Consider the following 15,453-nt stretch of genomic DNA (forward strand, 5'->3'; position numbering starts at 1 on the left):
AGTTCACTTTCAGGTCAAAACCCGAACGCAAAATGTGTAACAATTTAGTTTAAAATGTTGTTTATAAATCTGAAAAGAATAAGTGATGTTTATTTTGACAGTCTTAACACACTTACAAGATTTCATCTTCATACTAAAAACTATGGATAAAAAAAAAAAGTATGTAGGCCTACCTTTTCTGGGTCAAAAGAGTCAAATGCAATATGAGAGTTTATGACTCGGGTATCAAAATGATCCCAGTTTCCCAGTAGTAAATACGACTTGAGAGGTTATTCACGTCCAATTTTGGGAACTTGTATTTACGATAACTCAAATAGCACGTGAGGACAACATTCACATTATTTCGAAATTCTGAATAATATTAATGAGATCTTTATTACAGTATCGCAGACTTGCATAAAATGCATATAAATATCAGTTTTCACTTGATATCTCCCTAATATGATTAAATGCTTAGTTTTATGATCAAAGCTACGTAGTGTGTAGTTTAAGTAAACCTAAGTTGCTTCAGTCTATTAAATGTTCTTCTTGAAATATAACTAAAGTTATTCCTGTTTACTTTATAAAAATGACTAACGATTTCACAGCAAAAAAAAGAACCACAAGCTAAAGCTGGACATTATTACAATTACACTAAAGGCCTTTTACTTGCCCCAAAAAAAGTATGAACTCAATCAGACGACAGAAGGACTGTAGCAGATTGTGTGCAACTGCAAGTTTCAGCTAATTGTTAGGGAAATTTGCATATCAAATATGACACAGTATGCTTCATAGGTTAAGTATTTTTATAATTGCTTGTCTTGCAAGGAAATTGCAATAGGATAACCATTTAGAGAGAGAGAGAGAGAGAGAGCAAGAAAGAGATACTTCCTTGGAAGAGAAGATTGATCAGAAATCGTAGTTGCGCAACACACTCTCATGTCATGTGTGGGAGTCTTTTTCTTTAAAAGGGAGAGTGCAGGCTTGTGTTACAGCAGACGCTCACTTCACACGTTTACTGGCATTTCTCTGCACACACTGATTCACAATGATGAAGTTCACCGTAACAGCCTTCGTGTTTCTGATCTGCACCGCTGCACTGCTGTCCACAACAGAAGGTAAGCAGAATATAACATTCATAACGGTGTTTTAAATCAATTCATTTGCAGATATTTCATCTATCCTGTGCCGAGCTATCATTAACCATTCAATAGGAGGTCACTGCACATAATGCAGTTAATTATCAGACATAACATTTACATTACTGCTTTTATTGTTTGACCGGTTTTTATTTATATTTTACTTTATTTTGTCCTTCTTAAAACTTCAAACAAGATGATGGCAATTGTTTATTTATTATATGTGTATCGTATGTTTTTATGTTTTGTACTTTACTGTCTTCATGTGTTGCTGCTAATGCACTGGGATCGATAAAGTACTACTATACTATATTTACACCAACTCTCTCTGTCGCAGCAGGAAAGCCTCGCATCATTATGCGCTGCCGGTGCATTCAAACACGTTCAAACCCACCAATTCCTAGAGGAAAAGTACTCTCGCTGAAGGTGATTCCTGCCGGACCACAATGCAAAAATGAGGAAATCATGTGAGTGTGAAACTTACTAAAACTACACTTCAGATACAGACACGTTATGTATACTTGTATACGAGACTTCATTTAACGATAAAGTTACCGGAGTTACCAGAATGTCACTTTCCATACAATGTGTAAAAAATAATAATAATGAAAGTGTAATTTTATAGATTTTAAATAATCCTACATTTGTCTCTTACAGTGTTACAACGAAGAGAGGAACGATGTGTCTCAATCCTAGTGTGGACTGGGTGATTTCTCTCAAGGAAGAGTAAGTTTGTCTATGATGATGTGTCGCTCTTATTATCTGCTTATTATAAGTTAAATCATCATTTTAATTCATACTTTTAAACTCGGACACTGCACCTTTCATCCTTCAGATTGTAATGTACTGTGTGTCTCTTTATGTTTGCAGGATTAACAGGAGGAACGTCACAAAGAGCAACTAAAGGAAATTATTCATGCAATTTGAATTTGAATTTGAATTAATCATCTCTATGTTGATAAATGAAGTATGGAATGTAATAAACAGGCTTTTGTTTTATAAACTTTAATAAAAATTTATTTATTTATACAAATTTTTTCTTACCTCGTTTTTTTATACATGTATTATTGTCTCACTGAATTATTGCTTTCATATATTGATTATAGTTTTGCATTGTTTTTGAATGATGACTCTTATACTATAACAATAAAATATGTTTTATAACCCCCTAACCCTTGCCTTCACTGCCGCAGCAATTGATATGATAATCGGCTCTCGCAGGAGCTTAGTTTCTGTCTAAACTCTCCTTCACTGCGCAGCAGCTAAATTCCTTTGTAAAGTTCTCCAAAGCCACAGCAATGTCACCTCGGCTCCCACAAGAGCTCTGTTCTCTGGCAAATTTTCTCCACTGCCGCAGCAGTGATGTCTCCTCTCCAGTACCTTAAAGGGGTCATGACATGGGTTTTTTTATTTTATTATTATGTTCCCTTAGGTGCAATTATAGTATTACTATAGTTTTTTTTACAAAAAAACTTTTAAAATGTAGTGATTTATGACCTTTTCCCACCCTGTTTCTCATCCTCTGATTCAAACAGTCTGTTTTGGGGGTCTACCCCTTTAAGAGTTCAGTGTTAACGCCCACTGTTATGATTGGCTAACGTCAGTGCCAGTGAAACTATTTTGAATTAATAAAAAAAAATTAACCCGAGACACTTGAAAACGGATTATTGTTGCATAATTATCCTATAGCTTCATTTGCTAACAGTTTAACATTATTTAAAGCTGCAGTCCGGCACTTTTTTGTGTTTAAAAATATCAAAAAAGACATTTTGGAAAAAAAACTTAACCAGCCAGTGTTCAAAACGATCTGCTTGCCTTACCTCGATTCAAAACGGTAAGCTTGTAATAATGATTTTAATTCCATTGGTACTGGTGGATTTCCGCGGGAATTTCAAGCATGTCTTTGCGTCATTACGTCACTTCTGTACACATATAGAATGAGTCCCGGCTAGTCGCCTATATAGCGTGTGTGGATGATGGTGGAGTTTTAGCTTAGCACTTGGTATTATACTGCACAGAAATGAAAACTGAACTACAGGTAGCCCTAATACACATTAAATGTAGTCACGCAATAATGATGTAGAATAATTAATAATTTGAGAACAAAATATATTTTTCACGTTTTGACGTGATATGCAATCGTTAGATTTAATCAGCATGATATAGCCTACTGCAATGCTTCCCCCCACCCCCCGAATTTGGTCAGAACAAAAGTGAATGTTACTTACTTGTTCAGATGACATTTACCGATGAAAATTCTAATGTTGGTTAACGTTATACACTTTCAAAAAGTATACTCTGAGATTGCTGATGACAGTAGTACAGTATCCACAGCGACGCGGCAGCGACAGGTTCTCCTCAATACATTGTGTTCATCCGCGCTGTTTCATGCCGATTTACTACCCACGCACAGTTAATAATTCCGCGAATAACTGCAATTGCAGATTTCGAACAGAGATGGCGACAAAGAGGAAAAACGACGGACTGCAGCTTTAACTAATTCCAATGAAATGATAGGGTGTACCACGGACAAAAATGCATGCACAGACAGGCCATCTTTGAAGATGCAGCATTGATAAAGGCAACATTTTTAATTTTCTATCACATGTAGGCCTACTAGAAAGGCGACATATTTTCAAGATTCTCTTATACAAATGTGTTTATATTAGCCATGGTAAAAAGTAAGTTTGCGTCGTCGTTATTGAGCCCAGAATAGTCGGCACGGACTTATCTTTGAGCAACAGTTTTCTGGCAAAGCCAAGCATCATATTGGGATTTTTTCCTCAAAACAGTCATCCTTCAAATGTAGAACACTGCCGTGACACGTCCGCAAAAAATAAAGTGCATCCATTTTTCCCTGACGACTGGATCTTTCAGCGTATTTAAACAGTAGTTTAAAGTTTTAAATACATTACTTACAGTTTGCGTCGTCGATGTTGAGCCCAGAATAGTCGGCACGGACTTATCTTTGAGCAACAGTTTTCTGGCAAAGCTCAAAACAGTCTGTTCTCAAAACAGTCATCCTTCAAATGTATAGAACAAACGCTTAAACTAACACTGCCGTGACTGAGACGTCCGCAAAAAATAAAGTGCATCCATTTTTCCCTGACGACTGGATCTTTCGCAGCGTATTCAAAGATGTTGTTTGTCCACAGCCAGGAACAGCACATCTGCGGCATCGTACTTTCCCTGTACACAGACCCACTCGCTGTCCGTCGACTGAACACTTGTGAGGCGCGCAGCGCGCGGGCGCGACAACGGTACGAAATGAGCGTAGTTGCCTTGCGCTTTAAGCGTAGTTGTCTTGTGACGGAGGCGGTAATATGCAAACGCTGGTAGGGGAGAGCGGGGCACAACCTAACGCATTTTGGTTTTGGCTCAATTATTTAAAAAATAATTAGGTTAGAGTAATCTTTTTTTTACACAAGAAACATACACATCTCTGCTACAAATGAACACTTAAAGTTTTTTTATAGGACCTTCCATTTTCGTACAGTTGCACTGAAAGTGACAGAAGTGCAAATGTTACAACTTACCCCATATGCGGGGTTAGTTGTAACAGACAGAGGGGTTAGTTGTAACACTTGTGTGTAACACACATAATTCAGTACTATTTTATCTGTATAGTTTGATATTGTTTGTACATCTGTATAGATAAATATCCATACATCCATCCCTCATCCAATCATCCTTACCCAGTAAACAATTACCGTCTTTCAACGTTGAAATATGGTTGAAATTATGTCGGTCCGCCTTGGACTGGTTTACGACGTGATTTCAACTAAGTAGTTTTGGCCGGACTGTTTGACTACGTGTTTTCAACTGATCATCTAAAATGTTTTCAACTGATAATCTAAGACAGCTAGGATAAGTCTGTTATACATGCTAAAACAACAGAGAAAACAAACTACCAAACCATGTTCATTATTATCTCAAATAAATTTAAAGAGTTTTACATATTCCGTCAAAGTTATAAAAAAAATTTAAACGTTGAAAAGTCGGACAAATTTGACGTCTTTTCAATTTTCATTTTCAACCTTCAGTGGACCGTAATTAGACCGTAAAAATTACGTCTATTCAACGTCTAATAGACGACTTTTTGCTGGCGGGGATTATGGATCAATATCATGGATAGAGATATAGGAAAGGGCTGAACAGTTTTGCATGCAAAATTATTATTATTATTAATAGTAACAGGAACAATAATAAAAACAAGCTTAAAATCACATTTTAAAGTGTTTATTACATGAAAACAGGCAATATTTTTAATAAATAAACAAGTGATCAATATAGTAAACAAATCCCATAGCCTACAATATTGTGAACACTTGGCGGCTTAGTTGTAACACTGTGCTACAACTAACCCCGCTGTGTAAAAAATATTTTAAACCTAGCTAACAGTTGCTAGGAGTTGCTGACATGTTTCAAAATGGTGCCATGTTTTAGCCAACAAGACAGTGATTAAGGCAATATAAAGTTAGATTTGGTGACGTACACACACAACTCAGAAACAGAAAAATACGTATGATGAAAAAAAATACTTAGATGGTGTCAAAACCAGTGGCGTATCCAGGACATTTTTACTGGGGTGGCCAAGATGGGACACAAAGCTAGTGTGGGGTGGCCATATCTACTATAAAGTAATGTTATGTAAACCTTGAAACTCGCATGAACAATAGAGGATTCTAATAATAGTAACAAAGTGCAATAGTAAATGCCTCGTCCATTTGGGGAGGCGCACGCGCAGTCATCGGAGGCTCGCGCTGCGGAGGCAGGCGAAAGTATAAACAAACCTAGCTTAAGGCCGGGCTACAGATTAGGTTTCCACAAATAACCCGCGTATCTAGCAGTAGTTCCGCAGCATTACATTCATTAATTTGCACGCGAGTTTTATTTATTTTTTATACCATGTATTCTCCGTGTAAATTCATGCACCGAACCGTTTCGGTTCAATACAAATGTACCGTTCCACCCCTATGCCAACAGACCAAAAATATTTTAAGGATTAAGGTGCTTCTTTAAAAAGTAACTTTTGAACATTGTACTGGCCCTAAATCAGTTGATCAGCTGTCATCATTGACAGCATCTCTTGTTGTGTTGACGAACATGCAACTACCTATCACATCTGGGGTGGCCACAGGGGTGGCCAATGAGCTTTCAGGGGTGGCCCTGGCCACCCCAGGCCACCCCCTAGAATCGCCACTGGTCAAAACACTCTTTGTCCCGTATCTTCACAAAATATTACCAAAACTTTTCACAAATCCACGGGAGACCGTCTTCTGGCAGCGAGAGAAAAAGAGCGTAAACACAACACGCGTGACCCTGAGTAACTACGTAAAAGGTCCGTGTTACATTTAACCCCGCGTTAGGTTGTGCCCCGCGCTCCCCTACATCACTTCGTACCGTGACGTCACTTCTTACCATGGATCCAGAACGAGCTGTATTTAGAGCTTGATTAAATAAATGATTCGTTTATAATGGGGAGGACGTCTTAAGCTTTGAAACTTGCAGGACGTTTTAATGGTACAAAGACCTCTTATATACCAAAAGATCAAGGCAAATTTGGTTTCTCATGTCATGACCCCTTTAATCTTCAGAATGAATATTCCCGTAACTCACTTCTTAAAACCCCTACTCGACGCATCGTTCGACGCCATCTTCCAAGCAGTTTCCCCCAGAACCATCCAATCAGATGTTTCAAAGTATCCCACTTTGCATATAACATGCAGTTCCCTGATTTTTCTCTCCTTTCAATCACCTCATTCATCTCCCATATCAACAGCGGTAAGGGCTTCCAAGCCGGGTCGATCAAAGGCTACTTTAAAATTTATAAATTTTAAAATATTGCTGATCTCTTACAAAGCACTAAATGGTTTAGCTCCGCAGTACTTGAGCGAGCTCTTAACGCATTATAGTCCTTCACGTCTACTGCAATCTCAAAATTCCGGCCAGTTAATAATACCGAGAATATCAAAATCGACTGCTGGCGGTAGATCCTTTTCCTATTTAGCACCAAAACTTTGGAACAGTCTTCCTAACATTGTCCGGGAAGCAGACACACTCTGTCAGTTCAAATCTAGACTAAAAACACATCTCTTCGGCCTAGCATACACATAACACATTATAGACTTCTATAATTCAATGTTAGGCTGCAAAGTTTAGAACAGCCGGGACCGGGAACACTTCCCGTAAATCCTGATGTACTTGGTACATCATAAGAAGGATGGCGTCTACGCTAATATTAGTCTCTCTGTCTATCCCGAGGTTTACCGCTGTCCACCTGAACCAGGCCGTATCCAGATCTGATGAAGGACCAGCGCCAGGACACGACGACGACGCCGCTGACCTGAAGTGTCAACCAGTCTCTCCTCCTCCACTCCGACTTCAACCAACCGGAACTAGACAAATACTCTGATTCATTTTGAACTTCTGACCTGTAATGCTTCTGAATCATAATCATACACTGTTCACTCATTGGCCAGAGGAGAACTGGCCCCCGACTGAGCCTGGGTTCTCCCAAGGTTTTTTTCTCCATTCTGTCACCTGATGGAGTTTTGGTTCCTTGCCGCTGTTGCCTTACCTTCTGGCTTGCTTAGTTGGGGACATTTAATATTCAACAATATTATAGATCTGCCTTAAGGTGGACGATGATGAAATTGTTTTTTGTATTATTTTCATGTTATCACTGTGAAGCTGCTTTGATACAATCTGTATTGTAAAAAGCGCTATATAAATAAAGGTGACTTGACTTGACTTTAGCGGCTTCCAATTTTTCCACAAGTTCATTTACGGCGCCCCCTCCCCAGAGATAAATAATTTACAAACCTCCCTCCTGATCAAAGGGATGCAAGCCTACCCGCCCTGACACCAGACAACCTCTCATAGCCAATCCAACCATACCACTCTGTCTGGCATATCTTCAATAGAGAAGCTCTCTGGCTAAATCCCTCCTTGAACCCCTATTCATAGACGACTCCAACAAACCTGTGACACGCTTTTGGTTCCAGAAACACCAATGCTTCATCGATTAAAACCCCTTCGGGTTGTCCTCCTGGGTTTTCTTTCTCCCTCCAGCAAGCATTGGTCTCACAGCGGACGTAGCATGCACTATGTTTCCTCTTCTCTGTCCAGCGAGCATTGGTCTCACAGCGGACGTAGCATGCATCTATGTTTCCTCTTCTCTGTCCAGCGAGCATTGGTCTCCCAGCGGACGTAGCATGCATCTATGTTTCCTCTTCTCTGTCCAGCGAGCATTGGTCTCACAGCGGATGTAGCATGCACTATGTTTCCTCTTCTCTGTCCAGCGAGCATTGGTCTCACAGCGGACGTAGCATGCACTATGTTTCCTCTTCTCTGTCCAGCGAGCATTGGTCTCACAGCGGACGTAGCATGCATCTATGTTTCCTCTTCTCTGTCCAGCGAGCATTGGTCTCACAGCGGACGTAGCATGCACTATGTTTCCTCTTCTCTGTCCAGCGAGCATTACACTCTAAAAAATGCTGGGTTGTTTCAACCCAATTTTGGGTCAAATATGGACAAACCCAGCCGTTGGGTTAAATTTTTACATTACATTTTTTAACCCAACGTTTGGGTTTGTCCATATTTGACCCAAAATTGGGTTGAAACAACCCAGCATTTTTTAGAGTGTAGTCTCACAGCGGACGTAGCATGCATCTATGTTTCCTCCTTCTCTGTCCAGCGAGCATTGGTCTCCCAGCGGACGTAGCATGCATCTATGTTTCCTCTTCTCTGTCCAGAGAGCATTGGTCTCACAGCGGACGTAGCATGCATCTATGTTTCCTCTTCTCTGTCCAGCGAGCATTGGTCTCACAGCAGACGTAGCATGCATCTATGTTTCGGTAACACTTTACAATAAGGTTCATTAGTTAACATTAGTTAACTACATTAGTTAACGTTAACTAATAATGAACTGCATTTATACAGCATTTATTCATCTTTGTTAATGTTAATTTCGACATTTACTAATACTTTATTAAAATCTTGTTAACATGAGTTAATGCACTGTGAACTAACATGAACAAACAATGAACAGCTTTATTCATATTAACTAACATTAACAAAGATCAGAGGTGTCAAGTAACGAAGTACAAATACTTCGTTACATTACTTAAGTAGAAATTTTGGGTATCTATACTTTACTGGAGTAATTATTTTTCAGCCGACTTTTTACTTCTACTCCTTACATTTTCACGCAATTATCTGTACTTTCTACTCCTTACATTTTTAAAAATAGCCTCGTTACTCCCATTTCATTTCTGCTTGTTTTCATTCCCGCTTGTTTTCATTCCGGCTTGTCGTCGTTCAAAAAATGGCCAATTATACAATAGATCGGAGTCCCGCCTCCTGAACACACATCGCTAAACTGATTGGCTTTGTGTTTTCTTTCTAACTTGTGAGAGGCTGTCCGCGCGGCGCGCTGTAGTTACATTTGGTTGTGCGAAGCGGCAAAACTCCTCCGAAGGAAACCTACTGTAGATGCGGTAAGCGAGGGAGAAATCAACAGTTTTGTGCTCAAGAATACGGGGCAAATCGTGTCAAATATTGCTTTGGGGACAGCCGTTTTTACAATATTGCCTACTGTATGACAATCGCGGGATAAGTGGCAAACATAATCGTTAGTGTGTGTGTGCGTGCGCGCGTGTGTGTGAGAGAGAGAGGAGAGAGAGAGTGTGTGCGTGTGTGTGAGAGAGCGAGTGTGTGTGAGAGGGAGACTGAGTGTGGGTGTGTGTGTGTGTGTGTGTGTGTGTGTGTGTGTGTGTGTGTGTGTGTGTGTGTGTGTGAGAGAGAGAGAGAGAGAGAGTGTGTGTGAGAGAGAGAGAGAGAGAGAGAGTGTGTGTGTGAGAGAGAGAGAGAAGAGAGAGAGTGTGGAGAGAGAGAAGAGAGAGAGAGAGAGAGTGTGTGTGTGTGTGTGTGTGTGTGTGTGAGAGAGAGTGAGAGAGAGAGAGTGCGTGCGTGTGTGTGTGAGAGAGAGAGGAGAGAGAGAGAGTGTGTGTGTGGGAGAGAGAGAGTGTGTGCGTGCGCGCAACCATTATAGTGTCAAAATATCCCCACAAAGATGGCAATATCCGAAATCTTTATATGTGGCTGAAACAGGTAGCCTAGTGCCTCACAAGTTTTTCAACATTTACATTTTAATATATATAACATTATAGTCATTATGGCCTCAGAATTTTTTTGTTGTTGTTGAGGAGGTGGGGTGCACTATAGGCCCCTTTGGCGCGGTCTAAGCTTTTGTCCTTAATGGCATTTTTTGCCTTGCATTACTTTTACTTTTATACTTTAAGTAGTTTTGAAACCATGTACTTTTACACTTTTACTTGAGTAAAAAGCTTGAGTTGATACTTCAACTTCTACAGAAGTCATTTTAAACCCTAGTATCTGTACTTCTACTTGAGTAATGAATGTGAATACTTTTGACACCTCTGACAAAGATTCATAAATACTGTAACAAATGTATTGTTCATGTTAGTTAATACATTAAATAATGTTTAATAAATGAACCTTATTGTAAAGTGTTACCTATGTTTCCTCTTCTCTGTCCAGCGAGCATTGGTCTCACAGCGGATGCAGTGAGAAAATCTCCCGATTGAGTACTCATGCTCCTCTTTCCTGTTTTCTCTTTCTGAAAACCTCAGCCTCCTCGGCCCTTTTCGAGCTGTATCCAATCGTTGTCGCTGCTTCCCTATGGGGGGAAGAGTGGTCAACTAAAAGTATCCTGGTCCATTGCGACAACAAAACAACTGTGCACTGCATTAACAAAGGCCGTTCTCGCTCACCTGCATTGATGCCACTCTCCAACCCACTTTCCAAAACCATTTCGGCTCGCCGTATTTCACGCCCGCTACAAAAGTACATACAATTCAGTATATTTTTACAAACAATTGCAGGCTCCCCCGTTCGCACGCAGTGATGGCTCCCCGTTCCTAGGCCGGGCTCAATCCCCCTTCCGAAGCGTTGGTCGAGCCCTCCCGTTCGAATAGCAGTGAGAGCCTGCCTGACTTAGTCGTCGCCGTGTGGGCTCCCCGTTCGTTGGGCCGCGAGGGGTCTATTCCCGTGTCCCAGCCCCCTTCGAAGCGCCGGTCGAGCCCCCTGACCGAGTTCAGCGGGCGCCCTCCGTTCGACTGCTGGCGAGGCTTACCCGTCCGATGCCGTGAGGATCCAAGCTCCCGTCGGATGCTGCGAGAGCCCTCTCTGTCGAACGGTCAAGCTCATAGTGTCCATGTTTAGTGTGTACATTGTCCCTGTGATTTTGCATCATTCCTTACTTAAGGGATTTCCAAACCTGAACCTCTTTGATCTAAAATATTACAATTTGACAACACATTTGCATGTTCACTTAAGAAAATGTTATAGCAATTGTAAATGTAAAGCAGTTTAAGTGCTGAGAAAAGCTTTATATTCAATGTAACAAATTATTATTATTAATTGTTATTATTACATATTTCAAAAGATGTGTACATTGCATTAAAATATGCAATTTACATTTACTAATAAATTGTGCTAATTGTGCTTGACTTCCCAAAACATCAGTCCATCACTTCTGTGCTTAGATGTCATCTATACCATGTTTGACATAGACCTGGAAACTGGTTTTGTACTTTTTTTGCATTCTCTGCTCCAAATAATTCCACATATGTCAACTGTGACAGGCCAAATGAGATGCTTGCTGATTGGATGGACCTTTTTAGATTTAGAAATGCGCTGTACAAGTAAGAAACCTTCAACTTCTGTCCTTCTTCAACACAATATCTAATTTCCTAATGTCAACATCAACATTTTAGGTGGTGCGTGATTGATTTTATTGGCTTTTCATCATTTCACAATCCCCATTTGATCTTTATCTTCCTTCACCTGTGAAAAATGCCAAAGGCTTAAATAAGTCTAAAGCTAAATGGGTGCCTTCAGCAGAATTTGGGTTCACTGAAGAACCTCCTGTTGCACAATCACTTTAAACAAGCGTGACGTCAGTAGTGGAGTATAAGAGAAAGTCCTGCCAGATTATGCGCAGACACTATCAACAGACGGGAAAGTGAATTACAGCAGCTTTACCGCTTATACAGCCTATTACACATTGTTTGCTCTGTGGCAAATTTCACAACAATGAAGTTCACCGTAGCAGCCTTTCTTTTTCTGACCTGCATGGCATTGCTGTCAACAAAAGAAGGTAAGCAGCGGCATGTTCTGCATGTTATTGGCATCATTGTATTTGATCATATTGGGCCCTATCTTGCACCCAGCGCAAATGACTTTCTACGCCGACGCATATATCATTCTTATTTTGGAAGAGCAAGAAGAGGAGGCGTGTTCCGGCTCAAACGTTCCCTGGTGCTATTTTGCAGTTTCAGAAAACAATTCCACCACTGACCAGGAAAAACCTAGTCTAAAGTCAGTGGTGCCCATTTTTGCAAACCATACATAATTACAAGGAAATATATTACCACATATTACCACACGAGGGAAATCATTTTGGTGTCCATGAAGATGTGAAAAAATAGGCATATATCTAATTACACATTTACCCAAATTATTCAGGCTAATTGTAGTAATGATGGATCAAACCTGTTTGATCAATAGTGGCGAGACACATCGTCTATATAAGGACATCTGACAAAGTGGGTTGTCCGTCAAGAACCAGGGTTATCACCGTTACCATCATGTAAGTTGCGTGCGCTGGGAAACCCGCCGTTATAATAGCAATCCGCCATGGAACAAGCGCGCCGGCTCTTAAAGGGAATGTGAGATGACGCTCTGATTGGTTTATTGCACGTTACGGCCAAACCACACCTATGAGTAATGAAGCGACTACAGACCAACACATTTCAGATTTGCGTCGAGATCGCCCAAAGTTACTTGAGTTTCGCGTTTGATTCTTGCGTTTCAGATCATTAAAATAGGGCCCTTTAAGTCTTTTTTTTTTTTTAAGGATTAAAAATTGTCACGTGTCAAGTCATCTTTATAAAGCACTTCATACGATACAGATTGTTACAAATAATGATTAGTGATGCAAACAGAATTCAGCTCTGCTGTAAATCAGCTCCAAAAATGTGTTGAAAGAATTATTGCTCACTCTTATAACTCTATTTTCATGAAGTCTTCGCTACTAGACTGTTGCCTCCACAACTACGCTGCCAGTGTGTTCGAACATATTCAGGAAAACCAATCAATCCCAAACTAATTCAGAACATAGAGACGATTCCTGCTGGAGCAAAATGCAAAAACGTGCAGATCATGTGAGTGATACGCCAAAGATTTTATTTATTTAATTTATTTAAAAGGGAATTTCAAATTAATATTGTCTCTTATGATCCATTAAATCTTCTTTGTCTTACACAGTGTCACTCTGAAACAAGGACAGACCTGCCTCAATCCTAAAGATGAATGGGTGAAAAAGATCATCGAAGGATAATTTCTGATTTATGTTTATATGCAAAAGGTTTTTCTTAGAGGCCTGTGAAAAATGCATCAGTTCAATGTAAACATGCATGTTTCGTCTCCTATTGCAAAAATGTCAATACAACTCTGTTTGGATTCAGATGTCTTGCTCATTAAAATTGTAACCTTCTGACTAAGCAAAAGCTTGCATGATGGCACATGTTAGACTGTATTGTCATTTTTTTCTGAAAGCACTATTGCTGATCTACCATAAACGACACTTTGCATTAGAAAATATTGTGGAAATCATATAGAAAATATATTTTTAAAAAAAGATTTATTTCTGTTTTGAACAATCTTCAGAAAATAGTCTTTGTCCACTTCAAGGTCAAATTATCGTGTGTGTGCGTGCGCGTGCGTGCGTGCGTTCGTGCGTGCGTGTGTGTGTGTATAGGCTACATATATATACTGAATACAGTTTAAGGATATTTAGCAGCACGTAAAGCGTCTCAGATTGACGACTGTAACCTCCCTGAGAACAGGGAACGAGACACTGAATTGATGGCGCTTTGGGGAACGCCTCAGGCGTGACAGATGTTTGAAAGCACCAGCAAATCACGGCAATCATGTTGACCGGCCCATTAGCGTGAATGATTAATGTGCGACCTGGAAGTATTGCAAACATGACAATCATCTTTTCGTGTTCAGGGACTGTTCTGTATGACAGCGCTTCAGTTACACTAAAAAAAACACTTAACAAAGAAAATAATTAACTTTAACTTGGCCAGTTACATTTTGTTGAGTCATTTCTACGTAGTTTTAACTAAGCCACGCTTTTAAAGTGAATGCTTTACTTAGACTTAGATCAAGTTAATAATAAATGAAACAAAAGACATAAACACATTAACAACCACCATCGCACACCTGTGGATGATAGGTGTGTAGGATACGAAGACACAGAGTAGGTCAATAAATCAGCAATTGAAGAATTCCCGCACACTATCGGTACTTGCAAATAATAAAACTTTTTATTAGCAACGTTTCGGTCTCACGACCTTCATCAGGCATGTGCCTTAGGAAAAAAACATTACTGATGTGCATCGATACAAAACAGTGGCACTAAGATATATCACTGCAAGTTTTTTCCAGATAAAACAGCTCAAACATGCATTTTAGTCTGTGAAACATGTGATATATATATACACACACACAGGTGAAACTCAAAAAATTAGAATATCATACAAAAGTTCATTTATTTCAGTAATTCAACTTAAAAAGATGAAACTAATATATTATATAGACTCATTACATGCAAAGTGAGATATTTTAAGCCTTTATTTGTTATAATTTTGATGATTATGGCTTACAGCTTATGAAAACCCCAAATTCAAAATTCCTGGAGACATTCTTCATGCTTGGAGATATTCTTCATGACCGCAACTTAGCTTGGGCCAAAGCAAGAAAAACGGGCTCTTCGTCTGATTGGCTTGTTTTTAGGCAGCTAAGAAATAAATGTTCTTTTATTAAGAAAGCAAAATCTGATTTTTATCTGTCAGCCACTACTATCTGTCAGGATTCAGGCACGGAGACAGAGGGAAGTGAATCTCAAACACAGCTTTATTTATTGGTGACAAAAGTGCAAGGTGATTGTGATAGTGAATTTAGGTGCAGGTTCCGTGAAGATCTCTTGATGCAGGGGTGAGTAAACCAGATATCTTCAGGAATGTAGAAAACACTGTCTCAGACCGTTAATTCTTATCTTCTTACAATCAGAGGTAATTGGAGTCAATCGGTTTTGACGAGAAATTGGAAACTCAGGAGATCGTTGGATCACAGACATCAGAGCTGGAGACAACAGAACAAGTCACAAGGATAAGAGGTTCTCAAGAGTATACACGTTACATCTGGGGACGCAATGGTTCAGGAGACATCAGAATCAGTT

The 15,453-nt window shown here is 39.7% G+C and overlaps 1 protein-coding gene and 1 long non-coding RNA gene across 3 annotated transcripts; both read left to right on the top strand.

The window, feature by feature from the left end:
* Positions 1 to 895: 895 nt before the first annotated feature.
* Positions 896 to 2,145, top strand: LOC306994680 (interleukin-8-like). 2 transcript variants are annotated; one of them, XM_079605407.1, is made up of 4 exons: positions 896 to 1,097; positions 1,456 to 1,585; positions 1,776 to 1,844; positions 1,989 to 2,145. In XM_079605407.1, the coding sequence occupies exons 1-4, from the start codon at positions 1,028 to 1,030 to the stop codon at positions 2,020 to 2,022; spliced, it is 303 nt and encodes a 100-aa protein (XP_079461533.1). In that variant the 5' UTR covers positions 896 to 1,027; the 3' UTR covers positions 2,023 to 2,145. The 2 variants fall into 2 exon arrangements, with proteins under 2 accessions (XP_079461533.1, XP_079461534.1); XM_079605408.1 differs by having other exon boundaries at positions 1,459 to 1,585; positions 1,989 to 2,128.
* A 9,998-nt stretch (positions 2,146 to 12,143) lies between these two features.
* Positions 12,144 to 13,706, top strand: LOC306994684. The gene is made up of 3 exons (XR_013796717.1): positions 12,144 to 12,303; positions 13,231 to 13,369; positions 13,473 to 13,706. It is a non-coding gene; the product is annotated as an uncharacterized lncRNA (long non-coding RNA).
* The last annotated feature ends 1,747 nt before the right edge of the window (positions 13,707 to 15,453 follow it).

This window comes from Phoxinus phoxinus (assembly GCF_949152265.1).
Source record: "Phoxinus phoxinus genome assembly, chromosome: 2".
Classification (NCBI taxonomy): Eukaryota; Metazoa; Chordata; class Actinopteri; order Cypriniformes; family Leuciscidae; genus Phoxinus; species Phoxinus phoxinus.

Excerpts from the sequence above, each read along its gene's own strand:
- LOC306994680 (XM_079605407.1), top strand. The coding sequence starts at position 1,028 with ATGATGAAGTTCACCGTAACAGCCTTCGTGTTTCTGATCTGCACCGCT. Across the intron at positions 1,098-1,455 it reads ACTGCTGTCCACAACAGAAG|CAGGAAAGCCTCGCATCATT; the intron begins GTAAGCAGAATA and ends TCTCTGTCGCAG. Across the intron at positions 1,586-1,775 it reads TGCAAAAATGAGGAAATCAT|TGTTACAACGAAGAGAGGAA; the intron begins GTGAGTGTGAAA and ends TGTCTCTTACAG.